We start from the raw sequence: 12,500 nt of genomic DNA on the forward strand, positions 1-12,500 counted from the left end.
AAATACATATGTCTGTATCTTTTTGTGAGTATTTGTATACAAGTGTATTTTGTGTGCAGGAAATATGTGTATACATTTGTAGGATGTGAGTGTATTCATATGCAAATGTGTACCCATTCAACCCATGTGAGCATGATTTCAAAATGATCATTTACAGTTTGGGGGCTCTGGTTGGTCAAAACATTACAAAATTCAAATACAGAAAGTTACACAAATGATAGACATCATAACTCCCCATATGGGCTACATTTCAATTATCACTGTTACTTGGATTAGTAGTGGTGAAACAAGGAGGATGGGACGTTAAATAGATAGAAAAGTTGTTAAAAATGTCTGATTAACAAGAATGACTAAAGGAATATCAAAAACATCAAGAGATAAAAAAAACAAAAGCTTTTCACTAAAAGTTTTAACAGCTTTTTTTTTTTTTATCAATGTTCCTTTCCAACCAACCAAAAAATTCTACAAGAATACACAAAGTAAGCATATAGAAGCACACATTATTTTTTACTAGAATGGCTATGACAGGCTGTTAAGGTGCAAGCAAAGCAGATAACTTTTTTATTGGGATGTGGGAGAGTTCTGTAGCAAACAAGAGAAAAGAGAATAGGAAGATTTGAAGAGATGCAATCACAGCAGAAGTCCAACATTTCATTAAATGTGTGTGTGTGTGTGCGCGCGTGCGTGTTTTCTTTCCTTTTCATATTATATAATTTGCATTTTACAAAACAGAAAATCTCATCAGATGAAATTAAAATGCAAAAGAATGCTTTCAACGTAATGAAGAGATTTTCTTATTTCTAGTAACATTACTATAATAACTTAAACAATTTAAGAACAAAAAGGAAAAGAAAATTATCCCTTAATAATTTAAGATTATTGAGAACACATTCTCTTCATTTACTCTAGGGATAATCAACCTATTCAAGATCATGATTATAGAAGAGTTTTCCTTCTCGAAAAACATGCAAGGCTTTTGCAATTCAATCAACAATCACTAGTGGTGTATCATCTCTTCATGATGTAATAATTAGGCCATACCAAGTGTGGAATTGATAAAATTGCAGCTATTTTTAAAGCTCATTCATGATTAGCCAATATTAAACTTTCTTTTTTTGTGTGTTGAGTTGGTCTGTGAATGATGGTGCATTAAAAAAACTGGGCTATCAAGAATAAAGCAGCAAGCTTATAATGCTTCTCAAACTCCCTTCAAATTGAAGTGTGAAAATGATTAATTTCTTACATTTCCAGTTTCTTCTTTGCAAAGTAGCTACAGCAGTATAGAATTAACAAAGTTAGCTAAATTTACACTAAACTTAAATTAATTTACACTAAATGTATTGCCAGATAATATGAAATCTGAAAAAAAAAAATTACGAAAAACTGAACACATGAAAAACTGACTATGGATACCATATTTCACCTTAGAAATCCATAATTATCAACAACTCCCAATATCATTCTTTAATGATTATAAAACACTGACAATACTATCAGTAGAATGATGCATGTCTGAAGAAAATACGTGTGAATAAATGGTTCATCAGTTTTCACTATGGGTGAGAATACTAAAACAAACCTGTAGTAAACAAAGTTTTATTAGATATGGCATAAAAACATTTACACAGCATCTTTTCCAAGTACAATGTAAATTATATTATTATAAGAATGCGCTGTCATGAGTTTAAAAACTAAGACTTGGATACATATTGACTGCTTTTTTGTTGTAAATATTCAGCTCATACAAACATGATACACTGTGTCAAATGAGACAGCACAGTCACTCAACTAGCAAGAAATTGCTGCCAAATTTCCCTGTCTGATTGGGTGGTCAAGGCTGGAATGTCTGATCACTGGTTCTTTCTAACAGAACCAACTTATGGCTAAATGACAACAAAACACTGAGTTAGTAAACTTATATTGCTTGAAAAAAAGTTATACTAGTTATTCTTCATCACAAATGTGTAACACAGTTGCTGCCAATTGACTAACTAGTTCAACTGAGCAGACTATAGATGAAAATTAAGCAAAAATCAAGATAATATTACTTCTTGCTTATGAGAGATTACAAAACAATGTCTCACATTAAAAAAATAATTAATATCAAATTATAAAATTATGCAGATTGTAAGATATTCTCTTATACAAACATATAGCATTCTATTGTATCAATTATTTGTAGCCTCAAAGATAGTGGTTCTTGACAAGGAAATCACGTAAATGGAGTTCTTTCTTGTTTTTACTTCACTTCCTGATTCCATGTATTTACCAGTAGATTATTAGAGAAACAAACTAAGTAGAGAAAATATATTATTTTCTTGACTTTTATGAAATGTTTTCCTATTTTTAAATATTCATAAGTTGTAAATTAGAGTAACAACTAAACTGAAATTTGATATTCTTGTAAAGAATGTAGTGACAATACAACTAAACGGATGTTATTCGAAATGACAAGCACAGCTATCTAGGTAGGGAAGTAGGTAGGTATACAGGTACATTAATTAGAGTGTAGAGCATAGGGTCAAGTCACTGAAGCAATAGTTAGTAGTCTTGCAGAAAGAGAGACAGGAGCAGGAGGAAAGGAGATTAAAAATAAGGGAGTCCAACCAGAAATATAAAGTCATGCAATAGCATAAGTCAGTAAACCAACTCATACTACATGCCCCAGATAACTACAAGACTAACAGAGCTACGTCAATACCGTGTACAGTGTTGGTATCGCAGTGTCCGTCTGATGGTCTGGCAGGATTAAAATAATTATAAAATAACTGCACCTCAAGTCAAACTATTGGTCTCTTCTGATGAACATAGCATTCTCTTAAAAAGGAGCAAAGAATGGTGTCAGTTTCTTCCTTTTTCCCCTTCTACTTCTCAATATTAAATATATTTGTTGAACTCACTGGAGAGCAAAACAATCTTGTTGACACAGCAATGCCAGTACACCTGTTCATTACTAGACATAGTATAGACGAGAGGATAACAATAATAAAAGACCAATATTATATACAGCATTGACAGTTCTTTATAAGAGTGTATTTTTTTTATTCGGCTTGTTCAAATATTTTTGATTCTTGAATGATTTTTTTTTTCCTGCCATTCTTTTTCTTCAAAATTCTGATTTTCAGTAATTTTCACTTTTCATATATTTTTCATCTCCAAGTTTTCTTTTTTGCCTTCTTTTTTTTTTTTTTTTTTTTTTGTCATCATTCAAAAAAATATATTTTGGTAAAACAAATAACATGAATCATTCACCTTTATACCACATTTTTATATTATGCACTGTGAAAATACCTTCAGATAAATTTTAGATAAATTTCCAGCCCAAATTTGAAAGAGAGGGAAAAGATAGATTTTGATCACCAGCCAGAGTGTCTCTCATTTCATATGTTAGTTACTAAAAAAATATATATTATAACAAATGTTACTGAATTAGTAAAAAGAGATTTAAAAGGGCAAAACAGTTAGAAAGTTAGGTGTTAGAAGTTCAAAATTTCTTTTTAATGTCAATTAAGGATAATAATTGAATTTTAAGGGAATGTTAATCTAAAGAAAAAGGAATTTTGCAAGAACAGAGAGAGACATTATAACACATTTAGAAAATTGGAAAGGAAGGGGAACAACTCAAAAGAAACAAAAAATTAAAACAGCAAGAAAGGCAGGAGAGTGAATTTTTGCTTTTGCTGCTAAATCAAATTAAAAAAAGCAGAAACTAAAATCTTACCTTCTGGGATTTTACATTACATGATTCTGCCAACTTGGCTAAATAGGCTTTATCCTGTGAACAGATAAAACATAGGGGATTACAACAACCAGTTATATAAAACATTAACTCTTTAGCATTCAGATTATTCTGTCAAATATAAAACCTGTTTATTTACACATTATTTTGAATTAATCAGACTTTATCGTGTGGCTTTGAGATTCTGATGGCATGATCATTTATTCTTAGAATGACATTATAGGGCAGACGGCAGAGGCCAGATCTGGCCAGTTTCAACATAAAACAGGTAGAATATTTTGTTCCAATATGGCCAGTTTGAATGCTAAAAGGTTAAGATAAGAAAGAATGGGGAATATGATGATCACAGTTTTTAAAAAAACTGGTAAAAGACTAGAAGGGAAATTTGGAGTCAAGCTGAGAGAGAGAGAGGGAGAGGGGGAGAGAGAGAGAGAGAGGTCAATGTGTGTCTAGTAACCACTGCTACTATTAAGGATTGAGTGCTAGGAAGTTTAAACTGCAACAAAAAAATCCACATCTACATGCAGCCCATTTTCCATGCTTACATGGGTCAGACAGAATTTGTTGGGGAAGATTTTCTATGGCTGGAAGCCCTTCCTGTTGCCAACCGTTTGTCTGTTTCAAAGTAAGGTAGTATTTTCCCATAGATGTTTTTGCAAGAAAGGCAGTGAGGTGGCAGAATCATTAGCACGCCGGACAAAATGTTTAGTGGCTTTTCATCATCCATCTTTACATTCCAAGTTCAAATTCTGCTGAGGTCAACTTTGCCTTTCATCTTTTTGGAGGCGATTAAATAAGTAACAGTTGAGCACTGAGATCAATGTAGTTGATTTACTCCCTTCCTAGAAATTGCTGGTTTTGCACCAAAATTTGAAACTAATATTTTTTCAAGGAAGACTGGAAATGAACAACTTCACTAATATGATGATAATGTTTCCATTTACAACCATCATGCCATGTCAACAACAGTACATATAAATGCATACACATACATTTGCAAAGCAAATTTTTCGCCACACAACCACACCTGCACCTACATCTGTATTAAGTAAACCTCAGCTAGTACAATGAAAAGAAATTTGTTACAAGTGATCAATGCGTTTAAAGGAACGAGAACAACTTGAATATAACTTTTATCCATGATCTGATATCCTAAAGAAAATAACTAGCTCATGAGATAAGAAATTATCATTACACACTTATATAATCAGGCTTGTTTTCTTCATCTTAGTTGTCATAGTTACATTTTGACCATTGCACAATTTGACCTTCCTTAGATGCTTCTCATGTTCAATAACAATCCCTGAATTTCAAACCAAGCCTTTTATTAAATCCATGGAGTTTGAGTGTTCTCATTCTGTTATCCACACTCGTTCATAATCAATGTCAGTTGTGATACTAGGCTACAAGCCTTAAGATCCGACTTCAAATTAAATTTCACACATAGATCACAATGAAATGAGTGGATCAACTGCATAAAAGCAGATTTGAATTTTTTTTTTTTTTTTAATGTTTCACTTATAGAATCCTAGAAAAACATCATGTAATTGAGAATGTCTTCTTGATAAATATAAATTATTTACTTCTACAGCTCTTTAAATTGCTTATTTTATGCTCATCTAATATTTAAATTTATTCAGAAATTATCCAACAACTAATAGCAGGCATGGCTGCATAGTAAGAAGCTTACTTCCTAGCTATAAGGTCCAAGGTTCAGTCCCACTGTTTGACACCCCAGACAAGTGTCTTCTACTATCAGATCCACTCACAAGATTTTGCAGTAGACAGTAACTGGAAAAAGGTGTGTGTGTGCATGCGTGCATCAGGCTTTAAAAAACAAGTATTGGGGTTTTGTTTGACTAAACCTTTTAAGAAAGTGCCCCAGCGTGGTCACAGTCCAACGACTGAAACAAGTAAAAAGGTAAAAAAAAATCTGGTTCATTTAGAATTATTAGAATAATTACTTTTACATAGTTGCTCCACCCAGTTTAGTTAATACAAAATGACCTTAAGCTTATGGGTCTAGCATCTCAACTATGAACAACAGCCACATGTGTCAGTCTAATATAATATTCATTTTCAGAATAATGGTGACTGTAAAAAGGATATACTGGAGTAGTTTCCTCAACATTACCTTCAGGTGAAGGGTGTAAAGGCTAAAATTTCTAAGGAGAAAAAGAAATAGCAGTTCACTGCTAAAAATTCAGTTCAATACTGTTATGACAAAGAGCAGACAACTTATTAAGAAGAGAAGATAATTATCACAGAGATGTAGCAAGTGACCTGATCTGAGATCGTGTGCTGGAACGAAAACAATTGCAGTACAGGTGTTTATAAACCATTTAAGAAACACACAAAAACCGTTAGATTCACTTCAACATTTAAATTTAATTTGCCAAAATATTTTCGTCGCTTTGAGACTGCAGTGAACAGGTCGCAGTCTCAAAGTGACGAAAATATTTTGGCAAATTAAATTTAATGTTGAAGTGAATCTAACGGTTTTTGTGTGTTTCTTAAATGGCTTATAAATAACTATTACGAATCTAGTTAAATAGAATGATCAAAGCTAAAAGCAAACGACCTGCTGAAAAGATATGGCTGTCAAGAGCCTATCAAAGAACCTGATGAATAAGACTCTCAGTGTACAGGACAAAATCCTTTCACAAATAAGCTATTTTATTCTACAGTAAGCAGTACATTTTTTAAAAACTTTTTCCTAAAAATTTATCGAAATAGCAAACTGAAAATAAAATAAAACTTGAATACCAATCTAGCCTAAGTCTATGATCAGATAAACTCTAAGAGGACGATAATATTGTCGTCTTCAACTAAATTTAAAAAAAGAGAAACAACTAATTTTAATTCACACATAATAGAAACTAAAGCAAATGGCCCAATCTTACACTTCAAAATATGTCCACTGTTCACAAGATATTTAAAAGCTAGCTCTTTATATCAACATAATTTTTTATATTCATTTCCCATTGTACATGTTTGTGTGTGCATGTGCAGCATGTTAGTATTTGACATGCTTAATCAGCTGTTTGGTTCATTAACATAATCCTAATTTATTAATTTATAATACTTCATTTTGTATTCTATCTAATATTTATCTTTTGGTAAGGGATATACCTTGTCCAATATATGAGAGATCTTCAATGTATGTAGTCTCACAAACACATTTTTATTGTTGTGCATGTGCAACAGAGACACAAATAATGCATGGAATTTACTTATTAGCTAGCTAAGAAACAAACTTATGGATATGATTAGAAAAGATATTGGTTACAAATAACACAGAAAGAAAATAAAGGGGAAAAATAATAGAGAATCTATTTTATACCTTTGCCTTTTTGAAGAATTCATGTTTCAGGAGTTGTTTAGCAGTTGGCCTGTAAATGACAAAGAAAGGTAATCGTTATTAAAACAAGGCACCAATACATTACAAATAACAAAAAACAATGGGTTTCCAGAACACAAGAGTGCAAGATTTCTTTTTCTTAAATTCTGTAAAACAGCAAAATGTCACAATGTTTATAGAGAATGCTTTTGTTTCTACAATAAACAGGGAATCTTCCAAACCAATTAGATATTTTTTCAAACATTGTATTGGAAATACTGTTCAATCTCTAAGTTCATCTTGTAACTATGGTTGATTATTCAAAATTGTGTGAAGCAATGATTTATTAAACAGTATGAACTGACACAGACATAAGATTGTCAGAATTGATACTTGTCTTCAGTTTCCTTAATTAAGGATCATGAAATAAGTATTAAATGAATTAAGAAGTGAGCGAATAGCATGTAATGTAAAACTGACTTGAAGATGAACTTGAAAGATAGCTTAAAGTTTCAATCATGTTGGAGCAGGTTAAATACAAGTTTATCTAAAGTGGGGAGGTCTAACTTAATCCAGCAGGAATTAACATAGGTCCAGCTATGTAAGCTTGCCCATGTTAACATGCTTAATTTAGATATAGTCTTTCTAAGATGACACACAGTTTCATTACTGTTTCCAGGTAGGTGTAAAGCCTAAAATTTTCTGAGATCAAGAAATAAGAATCTCAAAAACAATTAGCAAAATGACTGAAATTAGCAACATAACGGGAAACAGAGTGAAATTATGGTTTCGCTTACTGAAGACTTTCAATCATTTCAATCATCATAAAGAAGAAAACGCATTTTTCTTTAAATTATTTATTCTTTTGCTGTTCTCTACTTTTTTATTGTTTTAGATGATTCCAACTATCAACCCAAAGTTTGAAATGGATTTTTTTTTAATAAAGTAACTGTTTCTACTACAGCTATGCAAATAACTGTCACATAAGAAACAACTGTTCTTAACTACCGGCTTTTATCGACCAAACTAGAGTAAACGAAGTTGTGTCCCTTGCTCAAAACAACTCCATAATGACCATTGTAAAATTTGAATTAAGATCGATGTAGTTGGTAAATTTGGCATCTTCAATTCAGTTATTCTATTTTCTATTCCCCTCATATTTTATTGAAGAACTGGAGGTTGAAGATATACCCCAGTGATGTCTCTTTTCTGTTGCATCGTGATGTGGGTAGGAATCAGCAATGTCTTGAGTAGGTTAGTGGATCTGATGGAACCTATTATTATTTTTCTTAAAGAAAAGTTCCTATCCTCAACTGGAAAATTATGAATGAATATGCAAGATCTGATGTTCTTTACTGATAAAATGAATCATCTACAAACTTTTAATATGGCACTCTGGGCGATGGATATGGTTATTTCTAATCAGATTCAGTTTTCAAAAAGATATATATTATCAGGAAATTTCACTTGCTCAATCTCAGGAGAAAAAAATACATTCCTGATACTGACATAAAAGACCACTAACTGGAATAACATAAACATAAATTAGAAGGACTACTTGATAATTTCCTACCCAGGTTTGATGACTTACAAAAGAAGCAGCCCTACTTAATCTGCTATGGAAATGGAATTAAAGGAATTACAGGAGGACCTGGGTCTAAAGATAGTTCATAAATCCCAATCTACAACTGAGTTCAGGAAACAAGTTCTAGAAAGAAAATATCCTGAACTGAAGAAAACTAGCATGTAGCATATCCCAATTTTCAGCATAACATACTGCTGTGAATTACTGTCCTCTGTAACGAAGTTTGTGAAATGGAAGCAACATGCAAACCTTACAAACCATCACTTAACAGAGCTAATTCATACAGCGTTGATGACAAATCAGTTTGATTTTTGACAACTTGCAGCCAAGATGGAAACCCACCTCTACTAGAAGTAAATAGCATCTTTAATAGCCAGGTATGTTTTGCATTGTCTGTTTGTAATAAAAATAAAATGGTAAGATTAACTTTGTAAGGAAGGATCTGATTTAAATATCTCTAATTTTATTGGTTTGCTTTTTACATATTTCCTCCAACTTTGATCAAAACACAGAGGAAAATATTTATTCACAGAGGATATTTACTAAGATATATAACTATCATGAATCCACCCACTCCTACTTCCACTTTATCATTTGTATTTTTGGCAGTCTAATTTTTATGTTGCTGAAATGCAAGTTTGCACAATTTTCTTAGTTGTTTCTGTAGTTCATTATGGTATGAAATACACAAAAACTTGGTGTATGAATTTTAAAAAACTGCATTCACAAATAAATATTATTGCACACAGAAAATTGTATGTAACAATTAAAATGTATCCTTTTATTTCACTGGTTTCAGTCATTAGACTGTGGTTATGCTGGGGCACCACCTAGAAGGTATTTAGTCAATCATGTCATTCCCAGGACTTATTTTATATTGATCTAAGTAGCACAACGTAAACAGACACAGAATCAAACATAAACAGTGCAAATTTTGTTCACGTTTTGTGGCCTCCAAACATCTGAGCCTTATTGAATGTGGTTCTTACAATAAGCAAGTCTGACTACCCTGATCAAAGCAAACCCAGAAACTCCATACACAAAGAAATTGCTTGACTCTAAGGAACTTTTAGGTTATTAATGTATAGACCAAATTTTGTACCAGGAAGACACTAGTAAATGACAGGCTTGCCAATCAGTAGATTCTTTAAATAATAAAACTGTAAACAAACACTGAGCTCACAGCTGATCGGTTATGTGTGGAAAACTGCTGAAGCCAAACTTCTGAGGTCACATGCAAACCCTGTCCTGCATGTGTATTGTGTTTGTATTTACTGCACTATGCTAGTGATAGATGGCATCTGAACACTGAAACCAAATCAACTACATTTATATCTATGCTAAGAATAGATAAGCTTTTTGTTTTGTCTTTTCCTGCAAACATTTCAGCCAAGCAGTCATTATTCTGATTGATGTTGAGAAGCTTGTCATATAAATGTTCAAATTAATTCAGTCCACTACAATAAAGGAATAAAAAGGTATTCAGTCATTAGATGGATGATATCTTCTCCTAAAATATAAAAGCATAAACAATGAATAATGCCAGCTATGAACAGAAGCAACTGAACATTACTATTAATTTGACACCAGACAGAGAAGAATAACGAACAAAGTTAAAACGAAAATAGTATTCAACATTTGTGCTCAGGTAACAATGGACAGAAAATGGTGAAATAAGTGAACACAAAAAAAAAAAAAAAAATCCTCTATCAAAACTAAAGAAATGCAATCTGAAAATACAGATGTTTAAGGAGTCAGGAAAAAGTACCTCTTTTCAGGATCTTTCCTTAAACAATCATTTATCATTTTTCGGAAAACTTTGCTATAATTCTTATATTGGTCTTTATCTTGTGCACCAGTGTCTAATGTTGGTGAGTCGTTCTGTAATGTCAGCATTAAAACCTGCAAAAAATACAATTAACAAAAGTAGATACAGCTTTTTCTCTACTTTATTATTCATTTCAATTACCCAACCATTCCCACTGTGGCTCAAATATTCTACTTCTTTTATGTTCAAATCTAGTTAGATCCAGCCTCTCACACTTAACCTACACTGTTATTCTAAAAATAATCACATTATTGAAATCTTGAAGCCACAAGATATTGCATGATTATTTCAAAACAATGTGAATAAATAAGCATTGCATTTGACAGAATATTCTGAATGCTAAATGGTTAAAGAATAATAAATTCAGGTAGTTGTAAGTTGGCTGTGAAACATCAGAGATAAGAGGATATAGTGCCAATTATATGCAACCATGAAGCATGAGACTTCCTCATTCTTTGCCACATTATCCTATTGTACCAAGTGACTCCAGCAACATAGTGGTTCACACAAATTGCTACAATTCAACATTCACAATAAAATAAAAGAGTTTATGTTCTTCTGAATCATTTGAATCAATAAGGCCAGTACTTACTTTTGATTTCCATAGCATTAAGTGTATAAGACATAAATCTGAACTTACTTTAGAACACTGATCTATGACAAGCCATTTTCCCAACCAAAGTGAAAAGACTTTACATTATAAGCCAAGAACCAAGTTACTACTGCAACAGCCATGAACTATACCATCCACAGTTTTGACAGTTGGAGGCTAAAATATCTTAGCCACTGTTAGTACACACACTGCTAATTACCCATCTGTCATCTGATTTGCATTTATGTCTTCCAAAGAAGGATAAACATAGAAAAGAAAAGAAATTAGGATCTACTTCTTTTTAGTTGATTTTGTTTGAGCCAGTATATGTAATATTCTACTTCACACATTATCTACAATATTTTCATGGCAGGCAATATGAGAAATATTTTTGGCAGACAATATAGGCAATCTTTGCTAGAGACAATATCTAGTAAACAAAAATTCACTGTGCAGCAAGTGGACTGCAACGATAAATCTTGAGAGGAAGAACTGCCAAGCAAGAGTTTCAGCCCATTAGTTCATGACACTTTAAGGAATGACTTAGGTGTCCCTTTGCAATTTTTAAAATCTGCCTTTAACCCTGGAATCTTTGAGTGATTTTATTTTCCTGAACTCTGGTAAACACTAAGCCATGAAAACTGTTGAAAGAACATTGCACTGTGGATCTATTTAAATATGGGGTATCTTCCTATTAGCAGCTTGCAGTATTCTATTTCAGCTGCAGCTATCATTTCCCTTTGTTCATAACCACATTGAGTTCTCAGTTGTCACTAACAGTCATTTCATCATCACTGTTCTTTTGTAACTTTTGATTTTGAGCTGGCCTAGTAGTTGGCACATGTAGGCTACAACATACCTCATACACTAACTTCCACTACTTGTACTATGCAACAATACCCTTCTTCTGTCAGATCTTTCACAAGATCATCATATTTCCTCGTCTTATATCGGTGTTTTTTATCTACTCAGCTCTTATATATTATTTTGTTACAGACAATACTTACAATATATTGCTGGAGACAATATCTACAACAAACTGCTAAAGACAATGTCATAAGTATATACTGTAGATACTGCCTAGAGTATAAAACCAAAAGTTGCAATAATTTGCAGTGGGCAATATCTACAGTATGTTGCCATAGACATTATCTGAAAAATATATTATTCTGGTACAGAAAATATCTGCAATATTTTACAACAGACCATGACCATATCAGTTCGTTCACAAAGTGAACATTTTAGCAACAAAATAATCCTATTTTCCCAATCATTGCTAATAAATGACTATAACGAGCAGGTTTCTTGTTTCACAACTTACCTTCATAGGGGGAAACTTGTGGTAAGGTGCTGTACCAGTGGCCAGTTCTATTGCTGTTATGCCAAAACTCCAAATGTCAGCTTTGAAATCATAAC

General features: G+C 32.4%; 1 protein-coding gene across 11 annotated transcripts in view; it reads right to left on the reverse strand.

The window, feature by feature from the left end:
- LOC106879265 (serine/threonine-protein kinase OSR1) overlaps positions 1-12,500 on the reverse strand; it is a 268,230-nt gene that overhangs the window by 102,899 nt on the left and 152,831 nt on the right. For all 11 annotated transcript variants that reach the window (XR_016243128.1, XR_016243127.1, XM_089357459.1 and 8 more), the window contains 4 exons: positions 12,406-12,500; positions 10,433-10,566; positions 7,083-7,131; positions 3,722-3,775 (listed from right to left, as the gene is read on the reverse strand). The exon at positions 12,406-12,500 is cut by the window's right edge and continues 7 nt beyond it. Coding sequence is in view for 9 of the 11 variants with exons in the window: in XM_089357459.1 (XP_089213585.1) it covers positions 3,722-3,775; positions 7,083-7,131; positions 10,433-10,566; positions 12,406-12,500 (332 nt within the window). In the remaining 2 variants the exon portion in view is untranslated. The remainder of the gene's footprint in view (positions 1-3,721; positions 3,776-7,082; positions 7,132-10,432; positions 10,567-12,405) is intronic.

Source organism: Octopus bimaculoides, chromosome 1, assembly GCF_046866305.1.
Source record: "Octopus bimaculoides isolate indiv1 chromosome 1, ASM4686630v1, whole genome shotgun sequence".
Lineage (NCBI taxonomy): Eukaryota > Metazoa > Mollusca > Cephalopoda > Octopoda > Octopodidae > Octopus > Octopus bimaculoides.